This window comes from Lissotriton helveticus, chromosome 3_1 (assembly GCF_964261635.1).
Source record: "Lissotriton helveticus chromosome 3_1, aLisHel1.1, whole genome shotgun sequence".
NCBI lineage: Eukaryota > Metazoa > Chordata > Amphibia > Caudata > Salamandridae > Lissotriton > Lissotriton helveticus.
The window spans coordinates 1,557,470,929-1,557,493,706 of record NC_136061.1 but is presented as its reverse complement, the minus strand read 5'-3'; the positions used below and the strand labels follow the sequence as shown (position 1 = coordinate 1,557,493,706).

The 22,778-nt window shown below is 43.5% G+C and overlaps 1 protein-coding gene across 1 annotated transcript in view; it reads right to left on the bottom strand.

Annotated features, from left to right (window-relative positions):
- Nucleotides 1-22,778, bottom strand: part of CFAP68 (cilia and flagella associated protein 68) — a 90,319-nt gene that overhangs the window by 4,440 nt on the left and 63,101 nt on the right. The window contains 1 exon segment of the mRNA XM_078683951.1: nt 4,160-4,229. Coding sequence (XP_078540077.1) covers nt 4,160-4,229 — 70 coding nt within the window.

The following is a 22,778-nucleotide window of genomic DNA, read 5'->3' as shown; positions in this document are numbered from 1 at the left end:
TTGTGTTGTGTGGGGTTGTGCTTTACGCTTTAGGGTATTTTTAGGGTGTTTGTGTAGTGTAGTGTTTTAGGGTAGTGTCCGTGTTTTAGGGTTTAGTGTAATATTGTTGTGGGTGTGTAGTGTAGTGTATTAGGGTAGTGTCAGTGTGTTAGGGTTTAGTGTAGTGTTTATGTAGTGTAGCGTTTTAGGGTTTAGGGTACTGTTGTAGTGTTTTAGGGTAGTGTCAGTGTTTTAGGGTTTAGTGTAGTGTTTGTGTAGAGTAGTGTTTTAGGGTTTAGGGTAGTGTTGTAGTGTTTGTGTAGTGTAGTGTTTTAGGGTTTAGGGTAGTGTTGTAGTGTTTGAGTAGTTTAGTGCGTTAGGGTTTAGGGTAGTGTTGTAGTGTTTGGGTAGTGTTTTAGGGTTTAGGATAGTGTTTTAGTAGTGTAGTGTTTTAGGGTTAAGAGTAGTGTTGTAGTGTTTGTGAAGTGTAGTGTTTTAGGGTTAAGGGTAGTGTTGTAGTATTTGTGTAGTGTTTTAGGGTTTAGGGTAATGTTTTAGTAGTGTAGTGTTTTAGGGTTAAGAGTAGTGTTGTAGTGTTTGTGTAGTGTAGTGTTTTAGGGTTTAGGGTACTGTTGTAGTGTTTGTGTAGTGTAGTGCATTAGGGTAGAGTTGTAGTGTGTGTGTAGTGTTTTAGGGTAGTGTCGGGGGGGTTGTGCAGGGTAGTGTAGTGTTATTGTAGGGAGGGGACTGGGGGTCGGGGGAGGGTTATGTAGGGTAGGGTAGTCACTTACCTTGCAAACTTTAACCACGCATGCCTTTGCGTTGTAATGGCATGCGTGGTAAAGGCATAGTTGTGGTAATAGTTTGCGATGTAGTGGAATGTCGTTGTCATTGACATTGCGTAGTAATACCCGCGTTGTAATGGCATGCGTGGTATTAGTTTGCGATGTAATGACATACATTCTGCAGTTTCAGTCACTTTGCCCTGTGACCTCTGTGTTTTTCGGTTAATTCCAATGTCTCACTGTATCCACTGCTCTTCTTGTTTTCCTTTAGGCCACCAGACGTCATAGTTCTCCAAAAAGGATATTTTGCTTTTATACTTGAATGAATATGGGTATAGGTTGCTGTAGGAAGGTGGATTATTATGTGGTGATGCTGGTTAGGCTTCACCATGCAATACTGTCACCAACCCCAAAGATGGTCCTTGGATTCGCACTAATAAATCCTTAGCTCAGTCCTGGTAGTGTGGCAAAGAGCAGTCAGACTTTACTAGAGAAACATGTGTTACAGAGTACCAACATGGATGATAAGTAATTGACACGACTCAAGAGAAATCCAACACCAATTTATAAAAATATTGTGTATGTCTTAATTTAGACAACAAAATGAACTGAATAATATACATGTAACTGGAGTTATAGACTTAGAAGCAATATTAAATAAGTGCCAAATAATACGGTGAAAATTTAACATTGTATTCAATGGGAAAAAACAATAGTGACAATAGGTAGATCGAGTTGCGTGGTACCCTTGCAGGGTAAAGTTGATGCAGGTCCCAGGACCAGGCCACGACAGTCAGTTCAATTTTACCTGGCCAGTGGAGCCCGGATGGAAAGCTGTCCTGGCTGTCCCCCATGCTAAACGGGAGCAGCGTGATAGCTGCATTTAGCACTTACTCAGTGCTGCAGGAAACAAGATGCAAAAAAACAACAGAGTAGTTGCTGATGTTGGCAGAAGGTCAGATGGAGTTCCCTCTAGGTGGAGAATCGAGTGAAGAGGTCAGTTACCAGACTGGCGACCAACAAGCCTTGGCATCAGTAATCCTTGGAAAAAGATACTTTGGCGTCCTGTGGTCCCGGGGAACACGGTAGCTGCCTGTAACTTCGTGGAAGGCTGGACTACAGTTCCCAAAAAGCAGTAGACCATATGAATTTGGGTGGTCCCATGGAAGGTCTGATGGCCAGCGATTCTTCAGCTCCAGAGTGTTCTTTTATCTGTAGTTTGCAGGATACTAGTGCCATAGTCCAGGGGAGTCTGAGGGAGCTTCAGGCTTCCCCGGGGGTTCCTCTGTCTGGGAGAACTGTGAGTTAGCCTAGGATGCGTCTCAATCAGACAGTTCCAGGAACATTACCACAGGTACAGAGTATCCCTCTTTTGCTTTGTGCAAGTACTGTTGTCGCAGACATGGTTCTCTTCTTTTGTCCTCTTCGATGCAGGTTGTTCAGAACTAAGGTTCTGGTGTCAGGGGTTACCCTTAAATCCTAGATGTTGGGGTGTTAGGGGTGTGGGTGCAAGTGGCCAATTGGCTGCTAGCCCCATCAGCTAATTCTCCCCTAAGATGACCAAGTACGGGGGTATGGGTCATCTTTTCTACCCAGAACCCTCTATTCTGCCACATCTAAAAAAGGCAGAACCCTTCTTCAGTGTACAGACCAGGCTGTTCACCCTGGAGGTGTATCTAGCCCTCTGGGGTGTACAGCCTCCTTGCTTACCTAATTTCCCGCCTGTCAAGGTGCAAATGTGCTTGGGGCACGGGGAGGGCTGTTTCCTCCTCTGGGAGTTGATCCTGATGCATATCAGAGGTGTTGCAGCTTTGAAGCTCACCACCTTGATGTGCCACTTGACTAGCCTTCTGGATGGGAGGAGATGAGACCTTCTTTCTGCCCAAGCCTTTGTTCATGACTCCTGGGAGTGATCACACTTCCTGGCAGAAGGTCAGAATTCTGTCTTGGTGGCAGCAAGCATGGCCTGCCAGCCAGAGCACAGAGAAGCTGGGGCAACCGGGTAGGCACCCGCTAAGATAGCTACTTGGGTGCATGCCACATCACCTTCAACACAAGAGTCATGTCAGGGGTGAGGAGGCACATTGTTTGATACCAAACATGACATATTTAGGAGGTACCATAATGAAGCTGTCAACCTCAGGTTTTCCCAGGGGCCAGCCCACGTTATCCTATGGACCGTCTATCACTTATAGTGTCCTTTACTGGTAAAGGGCAATACTGGGACATAAGAGCCTGCACTTACATGCCCACACCTCTAGTTTACTGCACCCTGCCTCCTGGGCTTTAGGTGGTCTCCCTTAGGGTTGACTGATATATAGTAAAGGTAGTGCTTTGATTCTGCCACACATAGTGAGGGCAGAATCGAGTTTGAGCAGTTTGCACTGCTCATGCAGTCTGCAATGGCAGGCCTGCTGTCAGTAGTTTACTTGGGTCACTCAGGGTGGCACAAACAGTGCTGCCGGCCATGGGGACCCCTTTTCACTGGTACCTTATACTAGGAACTTATAAGGGGGGTAAAGTCCTTGTCAATTGGGGAAGCACTGGCACTGGGGTCTGGGCAGCAGACTCCAGTGCACTATAAGAGTCTCAACCATCAACATTGGAACAAAAAGTGTGGGTGGTGACCATATAAAAAGGGCACTGTCCTACAGTTGCCTTGTCAACTCCAGCGAGAAACCTTTTTTCAAGGAAATACCCTTTGTTTTTAAATAGACAAGAAACATCCACTTAATTACGCAAAAACGATCAAAGTGGGAGATGATCGGATTTGTCATAGGATGAGAAAACATTGCATCATTTAAAAAACACAAAGCTGTTTCAATTTTTCTATTATTTCTAATTACAGATATTTATAATTCTTTATTTATTATAGTAGCGTTATTTTAAGAATACATTGAAAAGGTGTGATAGAGGTATTGGTGGCAGGAACAAGTAAGGGTTATTGGGAGCGGACACTGAGGACTATACATATGGAAAAAGAAGGGCATACTGTGTACTATATGTTTTGCAAGCCATTCTCATGCATACAAATGTGGGAATGGCAGGTACAGGGATGAGCCGGAGTTTGTTTCGCAATTGCATCACTGTCCAAAGGGGAACCCCCTATGATGTGTATTCCAATCTAGATTATTAAAGTGGATGAAACACTTATTCTTTTGTCTGCTTAACAGAGATACTGGGTCGGGGGTACTTTGTATGCCTGATAAAAAAATTCTTATGGTTACCTGTGTGTACACTGTCATTGTTCTTATTGACGCTATCAAAAGATAAATAAAAGACTCAAAAAAATAATGTGGTAAAAACCTATGTAATCTGACTTGAATATATCTTAAACAGGCATTAGATGTTCCTTTCCAAGCACATAATCCTCTATTTTTACAAATGGCACTTACGTGTTGGCTTTTCTCTTTTTTCCTCTCTGTTGTATTCCGTTGAATACAATGTGTCATAATTGTGTGCATACTGAAAAAGAAAAAAAAAACACTTCAAACATCTGCAGAACTTCACATATTTTAAACTCTACCTGGGACTTTTCAAATGTATCCACTGAGTAGGAAATCGCACAATAACACCAATGCAGCTCAATCTGGAATATACGTATTTGTGAAACTAACGCATATTTGAAAAATAGAAGACAAAAGCATTTTTTTAAACGAGAAATACCTAAACACATTATGAGACTTTCATTGTAACCCTGTTGTGGCTTTTTGTATTCAATATAGTACTTCTAAAATGTAATTGTAATCGCAGCTGTATAGCACATTATACTCTATTGTGAAACACCACAGTGCATTATTTAATGGGTAGCACACTACACTGCCTACATGTTTGGTGGTATGGGGCGTTTGTCACAGTGGTGGAGAAGTAGCAGGGAACTGGGACTTGCCACACACACCCACTGGATGATTGGAGACGACTTCCGGGCAGTGAGAAGGAAGAGCAGGAAACATGGACACACACACATAAGACAAAGCAGGGCAGCATGCTGTATGCAGAATAAAGGACAGAAGAAACCAACCTGATTCTGCGTGATTTATTTGGGGCCAGGTGACACAACAACTGGCGACAATAAAGGTGGGATCATTGCAGCGTGGCCTCACTCAATATCAGGCCCCAGGGAATCCAATGAGCATTCAAAAAAAGTCAAAAGTGGAGGCTCTTCTCTAAGCAGAAGAGCTCAACTGCCAAACAACACAAGTAGGGGCTCAGAGCACGCCCTAGCCCCAGCGGCCGGCTTGATGAGCATTACAAAAAAAAGTTAAAATGTGAAGGCTCTTTTAAAGTAATATAGCACTACAGCCAAATGCTGCCACAACAGAGGGCCCAGATCGCTCCCCAGAAACCTCAGTGGGCGCCCACAGGCAAGCGCGACCGCCAAAAATAATACATAGGCCCCAAAAGGCCTGAAGAAAAGGAAAAAAGCGAGGTGCTGCAAGATCTAGCAAGAGTTGGCCGCCATTTTGAAGTTAGGCCAGCTACCCATGCAAGTCTATGGGAGCCGCATTTTGAAGTCAGTCATAGCTAAGTAGCCCATAGCGATACATGCAGGGGCCATCTTTAAGTCAGGCAAGATAGACTAACCATAGGATACAATGGGGTTGGCCAATTTGATGTCCGGCAACACACAATAAAGGGCCAAAACACAAAGACAAATAAAGAAATTAGCCGACGAAACAGCACAAAGTTAAGGAATAATCATCACCACCCAGAAGGAAGAGCGTAGGAGCCAACTATCGTGACACATACCCCACTATGGCCAAAGAAGACATCCCCAGTAGGACGCCATTTCTGCTCAGAACACGGTAGAGGAACTCGCATGGAAATCTGAGACTGGCATCACACTGAAAGCAGTGAAGAGCATCATGAAACAACAATGGTAGGGGCATGCAAACGACAACAACCAGTTCAACGACAAAGTCAGCAAAGAGATAATTGCATTCAAACACGTATAGGAAGAATTGTCTGAAACAGAGCATGGAATGCTCCGTCAAGGCACCATGTTAGTCATCCTACAGACCCTTAACCGACGAAAAATAAATATTGCACACCAGAGCCACAGGGGGATGGTTGCAACCTAGAAGATGTTGAGAGAAAGAGTATGGTTCCCGGTTCTAGACCACCTGGTGGAAGAAGCGATCCTGTTGTGCCATCTCTGCCAGGCCATGGGGAGGCCCCTGAATTCATAGCTACAAACTACAAACTACAAATGTTAGACCTCCTGGACGATGCTCGCCACTGACTTCTATTGACACTAGAAACTGAGGGGTAATGACTGGTCATCACTGAAGAATACTCCTGTTTCCCCCTGGTATGCCAGGTTGAGTCCACATCAGCAGGACCCAATCTACCTTTCCTAGACAAAGTCTTCTCAGCATGGGGTGTCCCACTAACGCTCAAAACTGACAATGGCCCTCATTTCTCAGGGGATGAATTTTGTAGATTCATTAACTACCTAGGCCTACATCATCAGAAGGTAATGAGACTGTGACGGCAAGCAAATGGCATGGCTGAGCGATGCATGAGCAACATAGAGAAAGCAGTCCAAAGAGCTAAGCTCACACAAATATAAGTTGGCCAAGCCCTACGTCAAGTCCTGCGGGACTATTGCAACAGCCCACACTGCTCTACTGGGCGTGGTCTGACGTAAATCATACTTAAAATAAAGAACAGGAGACGACTGCTGCAACTGGAGAAAATAGCACCACTGTGGCACAGCGTCATAGTCACTTGTGACCAGGAAGCCACAGCAAAGATGAATTAAACAAGCAGACACTCAACGACAAGTAAATGAGCGCAAGCTCAAACCCTGGAGACCTCATACTGGTATGCCAGCGACAAACAAGGAAGTCTGACGCTCAATTCTCATGCAGCCTGTTGTCAGTCACAAACATCAAAGGGTCACTGGTCATAGCAGCGGCAGGGCCTTTCTCCATCACAAGGAGCAGCTTTCACTTCAGGGGGTTTCCTGCTGCCAGCAGACAATGAGAGCGATAGGGTGGCAGTCACGTCTCACGGGGAGCTGACGAGTCAACCCAACCTAATGACGTTGGAGCCCTCCACAATGAAGGAGAGGGGCCAGGGGCAGGCATAGACAGCTTGCGCCCATCACGAATGATTCAAAGACCCAGGAGACTGATTGAAGAAATGTGACTCAAGACCGGAAAGAATGAGTCTCATGTTTCTCTATCTCTGATTTCCCTCTTAGTCGTGGTGCTTCTTTTCCCCTCTCCATTCTTCTCTTAACTCCCTCTCCCTCTCTCTTTCCCCAGGAAGACAGTTCATTTTGCCAGAACAGGGGGCGACGTCACAGTGGTGGAGACATAAATGAGCACTAGGACTTGTTACACACCCATTGGACACGATTTCAGGGCAATGAGAGGTTGGAGCAGGAAAAAAAACACATAAACACACACATACACTCACATTCTCTCTCTCTATCTAAAGGTCAGAAGAAACCGACCTGACTCTGCATGACTTCTTCAGGGCTAGGGGACATCACGGTGTTGTGCTTGCAATGACAAGTATGTGGAAAGCATTTTCGTGTCTTGCGTTAGTGGTTCTCTTATCCAGTCTTGGTTCGCAATATTTAACAGTGAGATGGGGAAGATGAGTGAGAGCTGTTCTGTGCATATGTTATATTAGTCGGCTGCAGGTCCCAATGGATTATTTTTCAGTGACTAATAACCCTTCAAACAAATGTCCTGTGCTGGATACAGGTAACAACAGCCATTCTATAAATCTTGTGGGTCTACAGGTCAGAGGAAAGGGACAGAGATTGGCTTGGGTGGTCTTTCAGACCTCTTCGAGCAATCTGGGCAAGCCCTCATTGGAGTGGAAAGGCTTTGTTTCGGTGAAAGAATATGTGAGTGCTATTGTTTCTCTATTGCAAACTGACTAGTATGATCGCTCCATTGGTCCAAAACATGGGCTAGAAGCTCGCTTCGGTCTGTTCTATTTAGAAATATTGTATCAGGTGCCAAGAAGATATGAGTGTCATCCGTGGCCGGAACTAATTGTAACTAGCCTTCTATGATTGTTCTACAGGCCCTAAACCTAGGTTAGAAGGAGGCTTTGGTCTGTTTTGGTTAGATTCAGCTATGATATGATGTTCTACTAGGAGCCACGAGGATTTGAGTGTCGTCAATGGCATAAACTAATTACAGCCTGCCATGGTCATGTTCAGTCATGGTTGCTCTGTGATTTTTAAGGCGCCTCCTTTTACAAGTGTTATAGTCTGATATTGAATGTTAAGTTTAGCAATTAAAGTATGGTAGCTTGATTCTGGGTTTTTATTCTGGGGAAAGACAGATCCTTATTCGCTTGCTGAACTTCAGATGGAATTTCATATTCGGTATCTTGGGTGGCAAGGCATTCCAAAGTTTTCTCACCTATACTGAGGATCTTATGATCCTTTTCTTATAGCGAAGGAAGGATACAGCAAGGTGCAGGTCTTGAGCATACAATTCTGTTCTGGAGTATTGTTGGAATTTAGTTTGTAGGAAATGCTGGCCTTTGTTGTGAATGGCTTTGTAGGTGGCGTAAAATGCATTAATGCCTGATAGTTTGGCGGTTGGTAACTAATAAACACCTTGGCGCACAGGTGTTATGTGTTCTCTTGGATGGAGATAAAGTATCAGTCTTCCTTCAGTATCTTGAACCCTTCGGCGTTTGCATAGTAAGAAACTGGGATTCTAATCATAGGTCATTTGGATGATGTACATGAGATATCACAAGTGTGAGAATGGCTTAAAGTTTTTGAGGGAGCCCTAGGTGGTGAAGGGTGAGCTGCAGTGCCTGTTTTATGTACATTGCTATTCTTGTGACTTCAGAGGCATGTGGGATCATGTGGTTTCTTTCCTCTCTTTATGTTGATAGTGGGAATTCCAGTATTTAGGCCAGACAGATGTAGGATGGTAGTAGTTCTAGTGTTGGCAGATTTGAGTTTTGGATAATTAGTCATTAACCATATATTAGTGGGTCGGAGACACTTGTCAAATCTAGTTATGTATGCAACCGTAGGGGTTTCCAGTGTTAAGATAATCTGTGTGTCATTGCATAGTTGTAAATGTTAATTTGAATGAGTTGATCAGACCTGGTAAAGGTGTGTGGGGGGGGGGGATAAATGTAGAAAAGTTGAGGAGACATGAGTGACCCTTGTTAGGTGCAGCACTGAGGGGCATGAGGAGCTGACGTGAATGGTGGTATTGATACCAAACTGTGCCTCTCTTTGAGGTAGGAGGAGATACACTTTATGATGTTTCTTCTTATGCCAAGGTTTTCTAGTCTTAGTCATATGTCTGACGATGGATCCTGCTAAAGGCTGACAATATTGAGGAGGTGATGTGGCCTAACAACTAGGGCAGTGGACCTCAAATCTGGGGAACCGGGTTCGAGTCTCGGCAGCGAAGCTCAACATTCGGTGTTTCTGGGCAAATTACTTAATCTCCCTGCGCCTAACAAAAATGAATGTGTCCTTATGTAACACCACTGATGCTCATGTAATGCTCTCCAATACCTGATACCTGTCCATGAGTAGTAGTGCTGCCACTCCATTGTTGCCCATTTCAGGCGATCCCAGATGGATACCAAGGCTATTTCAGTGCCTCTGTTTGAGCTTTACCCAGATTGATTATCTAAGAGCAGATCGTTTCCTCAACAACAACCAATTTCCCTTCCAGAGACTCTTTCGCTCTGGATTTGCCACCGCCTCATATAAGATGTTGACTGTCATTGGCTTTGCTCGCATGCTGCACACTGGCATGCTCTAACTGATTATGATTGATACAATAGGGTTGGCCCCATCCACACACTGAGCATCCGAGAGTTAAAAAAAAAAAAGTCCAGCGATTATGGTCACATTAGACACTGCCAGCCTCACAAAGGCTAGGTTGAGAAGGTCAGAAATGTGTTTCCTGTAGGATTACTCCTGGTTGTAGCAAATGTTTGACATATTAAAGAATTACACCAGTACATCTGGGACTATTCATGTATGTAATATTTACACTTGGAGACATTCAACCAAGTCCAAATGTTCACATATGAAAAGTAATGGAAATATACATTGATTTTTTTCCTTTTTCACTAGGGAAAATGTTTTCTTCAGTGGAGAAACCCTTTCTACTTAAATAAATTGGTGATCCTTACCCATTTTCACCAGGCAAAACAACGTTATTTTGTCCTTGACAGGAGCAAATGTGCAAGCAATTTTGATTTCCAGTTCTCATTTCAACTCTTTTCAAATTGTTGGTGAATACCCACAATCTTATGTTTGTGTGAATGTTCCCTGACTTTCCAGATGGGTCCAATTTACAATGCCTGAATACCGACCCTGCCAATCAAAATTGTGCGTGTGAAATATTCTCCCAGACAAGCAAATTTTCTCTATTTCCAAATGCACTTTGCACATGGAAAATCAGTGTTCTCCAGAATCACGAAATTAGGATTTGAAATTGTGTCCACAAAGTGAAATTATCTGTCAATTGTGAATTCGATACCAAATCAGCATTTGAGAATAAAGCTTGTGACATTTTACTGGAGTTTACGTCGCACCAGATAAGATGTACGCTTGATTTTGTTTAGACATGTTTCATTTGCTGTCCTCCTGCCACCTCACAAATGTCCCGCACTCGGATATGTATATCATATTTCGATTATACATTTTTAAAACATCTTTTGAAAACTCTCTTTCGGTGTTTTGTTGTCTTTGTCATGCACCCTCAGGGAATATAAATGACAATGACTATTAGAGACAACACCCTTCCACTTCTTCTACCCTATAACAAGATATTGTAGCCAGTGAATAAGACAGGCCCAACCAAACATCTAAAATGGTTAGTTGAGGTCGAATTGCAACTCAACCCAAAGCTCAACCTTCACATTACACATTGGAGACAATGCAGTCTTAGCGACAGAATAGAACACAATACACAAAACCCATGATATGACAACAGTCTCCAGTCTGCGAGGAAGCATAGAAACGTGTGTTATAGGGACATATGAATGGCAAAATGCTAACATAATAAGGTGATGTACATGCAGCTGCACTCAAGTTAGCTATGCAACAGACATGCATAAGGCAGGATGACTCTGTCTGAGCCCTCTCCAAGGATTCAAAAACCTTTGCCTTCAAGTTTCAGTCTAGTTGTACTGCATCACTAAAAAAATCTTGTACAGTGACAACTCTGAAAGAAACTGCTTCTGGGTGCTTGAATGAGTTTAAAAAAAACATTTGAATACGTAAAAGAGGCTGCAAAAAAAACCATGAGTGAATGAACTCCATCATGCCCGTCCCACTATACCGTAAGCTGTGTGAACGCTTAGTTTGGATTTAAGGCCTGTTGATTCATTGTCCCCTCTGCTGAGGTTATCACCAAAGACGCCAATTTGTGTCAATGTTAGAGATTGTTTTGGTTATTTGGAAATAACAGCTAACTTTACACAGAAACCCACCACCAGACTGCCTCGGATTTGAAACTGTATCCTAGAGAGGAAGAGCCATGTAGCTCTTTGTGCCAGTGTTTAAGTCATCCAGTCAGCCAAAAGTGTGGACACCTTTAAGAGAACAGGAAACTCATTCACCTGCAGCCCTGGCAACTTCATCATCAAATTTTGCACAAACGAAACAATGCTAGATGCTTATGGATGCGCCCCATTTCCACAGCATTCTGTGTGATTAAGGGGGTGCTCTGTATAGCTTGTAAATTACACATCAAGCTGCAGAGCAATGAAGAATTGTCCACACTGGCAGTGATTAGTGCAGGAGAAGGGGAGAGTAGAATGGGCAGAGGGGATGCATGTTCAGTGGTGGATTTTCAGGAGTGTTGTTATGTTCACTCTCCTAATTCACCACACCGAAAGCAATAAGGTGGTAATTGTGAAGTAGCTCCATAACTGTCCTGCTTGTAAACCTTATACATGTTTCTCCTGCTTTTGGCAAGCTCAGGAATATAAAAGTAATCACAATGAAAAAGTAAGAATAGAAATGGCAGTTGATTTTTAAGAACCACGTTTAAGCAAGTTAATTAGATGTAAATAGAAGCTTTTGTGAAGTGCTTTTCCACGTATTGTCAAACCTCAAGGAACATATCCTACATAGGCCAAACCACAAACAACACATATTCAACCATACATGCCAAGGGCACCCAAAAAGCCACTGCAAATTGGAGAGCATAATGACCTAATCAGAAGTATGAGCACTATATATATTTCTGTGAGCAAGGAGACACCCCATCCGAAATGCGTAGTGCTTGTAAATCTCTGAAATAAAGGCTTGGTGGCATTCAGTTATGTGGTCTACGGCTGGTTTAAATATATTGTCCAACGAACAGTGATCAAGACCAGTGTGGTCGAAACACGTAGGTGAGAGTGCTAAAGCTGAGTTTCTTTGTTACTCAATAAAGGATTTGGAAATATCCCAGGCGAGTGCAGCGTTATTTTCTGTTCGTCGGACAATAACTTTCGGGGGTAGTCCGAAGTCTGCACCAACTGTGCAAAGTGCACCCATCGTTTGGATATATATATATGTGTATATATATATATATATATATATATATATATATATATATATATATATGAAAGCTCCTCGTGCCCCTCAGCAACAAGAACGCACTCCGCACCAGCTGACAGCCAGGTCTTTAATGGGTAAGGGCGAGAACAGTCAAAGCAATGTTCTTTGCAGTTATCAGCAAGTCGATATAGCCTGACGCGTTTCAGCGCTAGATGCGCTTCCTCAGAGGCTCGACAAAGTTGAATGTCCATATTGCCACGCACTTAAATTCCACTCGAAGGCCCGCCCTGTATAGGGCCGCATTGATTCTTGGGTTATGTAGTGCGTAGGCTGCTGCAAAGTTAAAAGATTTTCAAACCCTGGATGGGCCTCGCTGAGTCTGCCCGCCCATGATCCCACAAGCTGGTGTCCCATAATCACGGCTCTAGCGCTGAAACGCGTCAGGCTATATCGACTTGCTGATAACTGCAAAGAACATTGCTTTGACTGTTCTCGCCCTTACCCATTAAAGACCTGGCTGTCAGCTGGTGCGGAGTGCGTTCTTGTTGCTGAGGGGCACGAGGAGCTTTCATTTATACACGGCGGTCCCTGCCGTGAAGAGCGCACCATCCCTCGATCACTGGGGGCCATGCGACTGGATATTCATAGAGCCGTGATTATGGGACACCAGCTTGTGGGATCATGGGCGGGCAGACTCAGCGAGGCCCATCCAGGGTTTGAAAATCTTTTAACTTTGCAGCAGCCTACGCACTACATAACCCAAGAATCAATGCGGCCCTATACAGGGCGGGCCTTCGAGTGGAATTTAAGTGCGTGGCAATATGGACATTCAACTTTGTCGAGCCTCTGAGGAAGCGCATCTAGCGCTGAAACGCGTCAGGCTATATCGACTTGCTGATAACTGCAAAGAACATTGCTTTGACTGTTCTCGCCCTTACCCATTAAAGACCTGGCTGTCAGCTGGTGCGGAGTGCGTTCTTGTTGCTGAGGGGCACGAGGAGCTTTCATTTATACACGGCCGTCCCTGCCGTGAAGAGCGCACCATCCCTCGATCACTGGGGGCCATGCGACTGGATATTCATAGAGCCGTGATTATGGGACACCAGCTTGTGGGATCATGGGCGGGCAGACTCAGCGAGGCCCATCCAGGGTTTGAAAATCTTTTAACTTTGCAGCAGCCTACGCACTACATAACCCAAGAATCAATGCGGCCCTATACAGGGCGGGCCTTCGAGTGGAATTTAAGTGCGTGGCAATATGGACATTCAACTTTGTCGAGCCTCTGAGGAAGCGCATCTAGCGCTGAAACGCGTCAGGCTATATCGACTTGCTGATAACTGCAAAGAACATTGCTTTGACTGTTCTCGCCCTTACCCATTAAAGACCTGGCTGTCAGCTGGTGCGGAGTGCGTTCTTGTTGCTGAGGGGCACGAGGAGCTTTCATTTATACACGGCGGTCCCTGCCGTGAAGAGCGCACCATCCCTCGATCACTGGGGGCCATGCGACTGGATATTCATAGAGCCGTGATTATGGGACACCAGCTTGTGGGATCATGGGCGGGCAGACTCAGCGAGGCCCATCCAGGGTTTGAAAATCTTTTAACTTTGCAGCAGCCTACGCACTACATAACCCAAGAATCAATGCGGCCCTATACAGGGCGGGCCTTCGAGTGGAATTTAAGTGCGTGGCAATATGGACATTCAACTTTGTCGAGCCTCTGAGGAAGAGCATCTAGCGCTGAAACGCGTCAGGCTATATCGACTTGCTGATAACTGCAAAGAACATTGCTTTGACTGTTCTCGCCCTTACCCATTAAAGACCTGGCTGTCAGCTGGTGCGGAGTGCGTTCTTGTTGCTGAGGGGCACGAGGAGCTTTCATATATATATATATATATATATATATATATATATATATATATATATATATATATATATATATATATTGCTCACACTTGGTACTGTTACTCTTGGAAAGCACTCACACATCACCCACGAGCTCCACACAAGACTCTTTATTCCGCGGCAAGGAGAATGTGGAGAAGTGTGGCTCAATGGTTAGAGCGGCAGAACCTGATGCAGAGGTCTAGCCCGGGACCAGGGTTCAATTCCCCGCCTCGGTGGGTCTTGGGCTCAAAAATTCCACGGACCTGATAATTCTCACCTCGGTGCCTATTCCCATCATGGAGTCCCACTCTGCAACTCTGGGCAATAGCTTGCTTAATCTCCACAACGGCCCCCACAACGCTAAGGATGCCTGGCCTCCACCTTGGGGGTGCCCAGGAGTGGACACCTCACAGGGAAAGCCAGGATGGGTTCCACAGCGGTATTCGTACAAGCGCCTTTAGACTCTTGCGGGTGAGTAGTGCGCTATACAAGTATCAATCAATCAACGTGCGCCTGCTCCCTTCACAGCTTGTACCACTTGTGCTGACGCGTTTCGAGTTCACTACTCTTCTTCATGGGCTGTGGTGAAAGAAAGCACATTCCGCCACTTCCTCTTCTTAAACCACAACGAGGCACGCCCCCTGTTGGACCGCTCCGTGTGAGTTAAGGCAGCATTCTGGGATTGGCAGTGCCGGTGCCGGTTATATGAAAGTGCGTATTCCTCAATACCTTGATGATGTTCCCCATACAGAAGCAGGCAAATGCTAACCTCAGGGGCCCCCAGGTTCTCGGGTGTGCTCTTCGGCGGCATGACCGCCGCCCGTATATCATGCTCACACTTGATATTGTTACTCTTGAAAAGCACTTGCACATCAACCATGAGCTCCAAGCTAGGCTCTATATTCCGCAGCAAGGAGAACGTCTGCCTGCTCCCTTCAGAGCCTGCACCACTTGTGCTGACGCGTTTCGAGTTCACTACTCTTTTTCATGGGCTGTGGTGAAAGAAAGCACATTCCGGCCACTTCCTCTTCTTAAACGCGTCGGCACAAGTGGTGCAAGCTGTGAAGGGAGCTGGCGGACGTTCTCCTTGCCGCGGAATAAAGAGCCTTGCTTGGAGCTCGTGGTTGATGTGCAAGTGCTGTTCAGGAGTAACGATACCAAGTGTGAGCATGAATATATATATATATATATATATATTTCCCACCCACCTTTGCAGGTAATGAAAACGCACTCGAGCGATCTTTTTTCCTTTTCCAGTTATTTATTGCACCACAGTTCCTTGCAGTTACCAACGCGTTTCACCGTTCACAGACGGCTTGATCACGGTCAGTAATCTTCCATTTCCAACCACCTATAAGGTGTTTCTTGTGCAAAGTCACATGACATACCACCACTTCCTGTCAAAGCTAGAGGATTGTGGATAACGTAGTCCCTTAGTATTTACAATATGTTACAATCATTATGCAGAGTGCCACTTACTGCGCTTATACTTCACTCTGTGATGTATAGTTATGACACCAAAAATTTATCAATCTCGCCCTCTAGTGGGCCACATATACATAATATGTTCAGTTGATTTCTCGCCCTCCAGTGGGCTTAACGGTATTTGCATACTATATACATCCCTCAATTGTTGCAACGTGAGGTTTAGTTTCCACCTGATCATCATATCCTTCTATATCATATAAGCTGTTATTATATTTACATTGACATTAACGGAAGAAAAACTTAAGAAAAAAAACTTTTTCATATCCATACATAGCCCCAATTTGAATCTGCTGCAGTTACGATTTCAACATATTTACAAATGTATTTACAAATGAACATAAAGTTCTTCACTCTGGTTCAGACCTCCCGGATGTAGAGTTCTAAAGTTTAATATCTGTCGGGATTCCCTGCATCTTAATTTACGTTCCCTGTCTCCACCTCTTTCATGAGGCACAATGGTTTCCAATGCGTAGAATTTTAGAAGTTTCCAGTCTCCGTTGTGTGCTGTTTCCATGTGCTTGGCCACGGCGTTAGCTCTGTCTTTATTTGCCGTTGCCCTTATGTGCTCCAAAATTCGTAATTTCAATTCTTTCTTTGTGCTGCCAATGTACTTCAATGCGCACGGGCACTCAATCACGTATACAACGAATTCTGTTTTGCAATTGATTAGTTGTTTGATGACCCAAGATTTTTTATTCGGTAATGCCACCTCTTTTTTATTCACCGCAATTTGGCAAGCTTTGCATTGTTGACATTTTTGAAAGCCTTTCGTTTTCAGCCATTGTATACCTTTTTTCTTTGTTTCTGGATTTTGGTGGTGACTGTGAACTAATTTGTCCTTCAAACTCGTGGCCCTTCTATATGTCACCTCAGGATGCTTGCCCATGATTTTCCCCACAGTTTCATCCAGGTGCAAGATTTTCCAATTTTTCCTGAGAATGCTGACAATTTGTTTGGATTCTCTTGAATGGTCCACGATTAGTCTTACTTTTTGATTTTCAGTCTTTTTGGGTTTCGTTTGCAATATGTCCTCCCTTTTCGTCGCATTTGCTCTTGTCCAACCCTCCATGATAGTACCTTTCTTATACCCTCGTCGAGCAAACCTTTTCGCCATTTCGCAACTGTTCATTGTCCAATCTTTTTCCTGAGAACAGATGCGACGGAGTCTAAGAAATTCCCCATAAGGGATATTGTTTTTTACTGAGGGTTGATGGAAACTTTCAGCATGCAGTGTGGCATTTGTTGCTGTTTCCTTTCTGTAGAGCGTGGTCTCCACTTTGTTCTCATTAATGTAGATTTTGGTGTCCAAAAAGGTTACCTCCTGCCGGTTGATAGTGTAGGTGAATCTTAAATTTGTGTCTGTGGAGTTCAGGATTTTGAAATAGATTTCAAATTCCTCCGCTGTTCCATCCCACACTATCAGGAGATCATCTATATATCTCAGCCATTTGGCTATCTTGTTCACATGAAGATCGTTGTCCGGATGCCAGGCCACTTGTTGCTCCCACCATCCCATTGTGAGACATGCGAAGGCTGGGCTGAAGGAAAACCCCATCGCACACCCCTTGACTTGCTGATATATCTCTTCGCCAAAAAGAAAGATATTTTGAGTAAGGCATAACTCAATCATGTCCAAAAGCATCTGGTTGTGCTTATTGAATTGTATGTTCCTTTCTTTTAAAAAGAAAGCACAAGCATTTATGCCGATACTATGATCTATATTGGAATATAAAGCAATTACATCCATCGTGATCAACATATAGGTAGGTTGCCATGATAGCTCTTGCAGGTTTTTCAAAAGATCACCCGTGTCCCTCAGATATGAGCTCAGGTTCAGAACAAATGGCATGAGGAAATAGTCAATGTAGTTCGCCACAGGTTCCATGAGCGAGCCCTTTGCCGAAACAATCGGCCTCCCTGGTGGTCTCAGTGGGTTCTTATGAACCTTGGGTAGGAAGTAGATGGTTGCAGTCACCGGATGTTTTGTCGTTAGAAATTTGCTTTCGTCCATATCAATTAGATCCTCACTGCACCACTCCATTATTTTCTTATCCAGATTTGTTTTGAAGAGTTGGGTGGGATTCCGCTCTAATTTCCTGTAGTATTGCTTATTTTTTAACTGAGAATGTGCTTCAATTATGTAGTCTTTCTTGTCCAAAATAACAATATTCCCACCCTTATCGGCCATTTTTATTGTTATATTCTGATCCTCCATCAGGTTTTTTAGAGCAGCTCTTTCCTCTTGTTTTAGGTTGTCCCGATATTTCGTGCCTTTAATTTTATAAATGTCTTGGATTACCGCATCCTGGAATAGGTCGATCTTATTTCCTTGCGGCAACTGCGGATAAAACTTAGACTGAGGTTTCTTTCCACTGAGGCCCGCTCCTTTTTGGGGGCAGACCACTTCTTCAGGGATCATGTCGCTTTCCTCCATGACATCCAAATTCACGAGTGTTAATAACGCCGGGAGATTACTTGTTGTGAGGCCATACGCCTCCGTGTTCATTTCTGTTTGTTTGCTCTTTCTCCTTTTTTGCAAAATTTGACATTTCCAGATTGTCCTGAAATATCTTTGCCAGTTTAATTTTTCGGATATATTTGTATATATCTATGCGCGTTTGCGCCATATCCATTGTTTCCGTGGGGCAGAAATTAATGCCATACTTTAATAACGATTGTTCATTTGGGTTTAGGGGACGTGATGATAGATTTATTATCACCAAGTCATCTGTTACATTCATATCCTGCCAGTTTATTTCAAGGTTTTCTGACGCATGCTCCTGGTTTTGGTTCCGATTTCCTCGGAGGAGCCACTTCCTCCTGTTGCCTCTCCTGGTTTTTTTGATGCTACCGTAGCCCCTGATCTGGGCACCCATTTGCGTCCTCTCCCTCTGGCTCTTCCACCTTGGCTCTGATTTTGATTTTGTTCCCACAATCTTTGGCTGAGAACAAGCCTCATATCCCCTAAAAAATCCCGGGTAGTTTGGTCCATATTCTCTTCTGATATCTCTTCATCCGTCCCCACTGATGTCAGCGATGTGGCACTCGACCTATATCCCTGATTTGATTTCTGGCTTTGAAATATATCAAATTTTTTTGCATATGTGAATATCCGTCCATGAATGTAATCTTCCTTGTCCCTTTGATATTTCATTTCCTTACGGTTTCTTACAGTGTCCTCATGTTTTTCCACATATTTCTCCAGTTCCGTTTTTAATTTGGTCATTTCTTCATTCATTTCTATTTTGGCCAGCTCTTTTTCTAATTCCTGCAATTCTTCTTTGATCTTTGTAAGTGATTTTTCAAGATGCTTCACCAATATAATCATAAGTCCCAACGAGGACTCCAAAAGGTGTTGCCCCCATTCATTCAACAGTTCATCCGTGACATCTTGCTGACTGGGCATTAATGACAGCCGTAAGCCTCTAGGCACTCTTTTCACCTCCAGATATTTTTTTATTGTAATCAATTCCCACCATTTGTTTATCTCTTTTTTGCTCACTTTTTCCCATACCTTCAATTTGCTCCTAGTGTCTGATTTCTGTGTTTTGTCTTTGTTAGAGTCTTTCTGCTGTGTTACTGCACTTTCATCAAAAAGGGAAACCAATTGCTCACTCCGCTTTGCTTCTCTCTTTTCCATTTTACAATTTAACTGCAATTGCTGTGTGTCTAGGGTGCTTGAATCAAAATAATATTTCTAGTCCACTTCCCTCTCCTGTGGACTGATATATAGATCTCTCCCGAGAGGCTGAATGTCTTTGTCGCTACTGTTTGCAATTACCCCCACTTGCAATCGTCTCAGATTGAATATACTTGTGGATTTTTGTTCAGTGCGACAGATTCGCCCTTTCTGCTCGGAATGAGCCAAATTTATGCGTTGCTCGCGTTTCCCGTAAGAAATCTGTCGTAAGAAATCTGTCGCACTGAACAAAAATCCACAAGTATATTCAATCTGAGACGATTGCAAGTGGGGGTAATTGCAAACAGTAGCGACAAAGACATTCAGATCTTTTTTGCTCACTTTTTCCCATACCTTCAATTTGCTCCTAGTGTCTGATTTCTGTGTTTTGTCTTTGTTAGAGTCTTTCTGCTGTGTTACTGCACTTTCATCAAAAAGGGAAACCAATTGCTCACTCCGCTTTGCTTCTCTCTTTTCCATTTTACAATTTAACTGCAATTGCTGTGTGTCTAGGGTGCTTGAATCAAAATAATATTTCTAGTCCACTTCCCTCTCCTGTGGACTGATATATAGATCTCTCCCGAGAGGCTGAATGTCTTTGTCGCTACTGTTTGCAATTACCCCCACTTGCAATCGTCTCAGATAATTGGGAGTAATTGCAAACAGTAGCGACAAAGACATTCAGCCTCTCGGGAGAGATCTATATATCAGTCCACAGGAGAGGGAAGTGGACTAGAAATATTATTTTGATTCAAGCACCCTAGACACACAGCAATTGCAGTTAAATTGTAAAATGGAAAAGAGAGAAGCAAAGCGGAGTGAGCAATTGGTTTCCCTTTTTGATGAAAGTGCAGTAACACAGCAGAAAGACTCTAACAAAGACAAAACACAGAAATCAGACACTAGGAGCAAATTGAAGGTATGGGAAAAAGTGAGCAAAAAAGAGATAAACAAATGGTGGGAATTGATTACAATAAAAAAATATCTGGAGGTGAAAAGAGTGCCTAGAGGCTTACGGCTGTCATTAATGCCCAGTCAGCAAGATGTCACGGATGAACTGTTGAATGAATGGGGGCAACACCTTTTGGAGTCCTCGTTGGGACTTATGATTATATTGGTGAAGCATCTTGAAAAATCACTTACAAAGATCAAAGAAGAATTGCAGGAATTAGAAAAAGAGCTGGCCAAAATAGAAATGAATGAAGAAATGACCAAATTAAAAACGGAACTGGAGAAATATGTGGAAAAACATGAGGACACTGTAAGAAACCGTAAGGAAATGAAATATCAAAGGGACAAGGAAGATTACATTCATGGACGGATATTCACATATGCAAAAAAATTTGATATATTTCAAAGCCAGAAATCAAATCAGGGATATAGGTCGAGTGCCACATCGCTGACATCAGTGGGGACGGATGAAGAGATATCAGAAGAGAATATGGACCAAACTACCCGGGATTTTTTAGGGGATATGAGGCTTGTTCTCAGCCAAAGATTGTGGGAACAAAATCAAAATCAGAGCCAAGGTGGAAGAGCCAGAGGGAGAGGACGCAAATGGGTGCCCAGATCAGGGGCTACGTAGCATCAAAAAAACCAGGAGAGGCAACAGGAGGAAGTGGCTCCTCCGAGGAAATCGGAACCAAAACCAGGAGCATGCGTCAGAAAACCTTGAAATAAACTGGCAGGATATGAATGTAACAGATGACTTGGTGATAATAAATCTATCATCACGTCCCCTAAACCCAAATGAACAATCGTTATTAAAGTATGGCATTAATTTCTGCCCCACGGAAACAATGGATATGGCGCAAACGCGCATAGATATATACAAATATATCCGAAAAATTAAACTGGCAAAGATATTTCAGGACAATCTGGAAATGTCAAATTTTGCAAAAAGGAGAAAGAGCAAACAAACAGAAATGAACACGGAGGCGTATGGCCTCACAACAAGTAATCTCCCGGCGTTATTAACACTCGTGAATTTGGATGTCATGGAGGAAAGCGACATGATCCCTGAAGAAGTGGTCTGCCCCCAAAAAGGAGCGGGCCTCAGTGGAAAGAAACCTCAGTCTAAGTTTTATCCGCAGTTGCCGCAAGGAAATAAGATCGACCTATTCCAGGATGTGGTAATCCAAGACATTTATAAAATTAAAGGCACGAAATATCGGGACAACCTAAAACAAGAGGAAAGAGCTGCTCTAAAAAACCTGATGGAGGATCAGAATATAACAATAAAAATGGCCGATAAGGGTGGGAATATTGTTATTTTGGACAAGAAAGACTACATAATTGAAGCACATTCTCAGTTAAAAAATAAGCAATACTACAGGAAATTAGAGCGGAATCCCACCCAACTCTTCAAAACAAATCTGGATAAGAAAATAATGGAGTGGTGCAGTGAGGATCTAATTGATATGGACGAAAGCAAATTTCTAACGACAAAACATCCGGTGACTGCAACCATCTACTTCCTACCCAAGGTTCATAAGAACCCACTGAGACCACCAGGGAGGCCGATTGTTTCGGCAAAGGGCTCGCTCATGGAACCTGTGGCGAACTACATTGACTATTTCCTCATGCCATTTGTTCTGAACCTGAGCTCATATCTGAGGGACACGGGTGATCTTTTGAAAAACCTGCAAGAGCTATCATGGCAACCTACCTATATGTTGATCACGATGGATGTAATTGCTTTATATTCCAATATAGATCATAGTATCGGCATAAATGCTTGTGCTTTCTTTTTAAAAGAAAGGAACATACAATTCAATAAGCACAACCAGATGCTTTTGGACATGATTGAGTTATGCCTTACTCAAAATATCTTTCTTTTTGGCGAAGAGATATATCAGCAAGTCAAGGGGTGTGCGATGGGGTTTTCCTTCAGCCCAGCCTTCGCATGTCTCACAATGGGATGGTGGGAGCAACAAGTGGCCTGGCATCCGGACAACGATCTTCATGTGAACAAGATAGCCAAATGGCTGAGATATATAGATGATCTCCTGATAGTGTGGGATGGAACAGCGGAGGAATTTGAAATCTATTTCAAAATCCTGAACTCCACAGACACAAATTTAAGATTCACCTACACTATCAACCGGCAGGAGGTAACCTTTTTGGACACCAAAATCTACATTAATGAGAACAAAGTGGAGACCACGCTCTACAGAAAGGAAACAGCAACAAATGCCACACTGCATGCTGAAAGTTTCCATCAACCCTCAGTAAAAAACAATATCCCTTATGGGGAATTTCTTAGACTCCGTCGCATCTGTTCTCAGGAAAAAGATTGGACAATGAACAGTTGCGAAATGGCGAAAAGGTTTGCTCGACGAGGGTATAAGAAAGGTACTATCATGGAGGGTTGGACAAGAGCAAATGCGACGAAAAGGGAGGACATATTGCAAACGAAACCCAAAAAGACTGAAAATCAAAAAGTAAGACTAA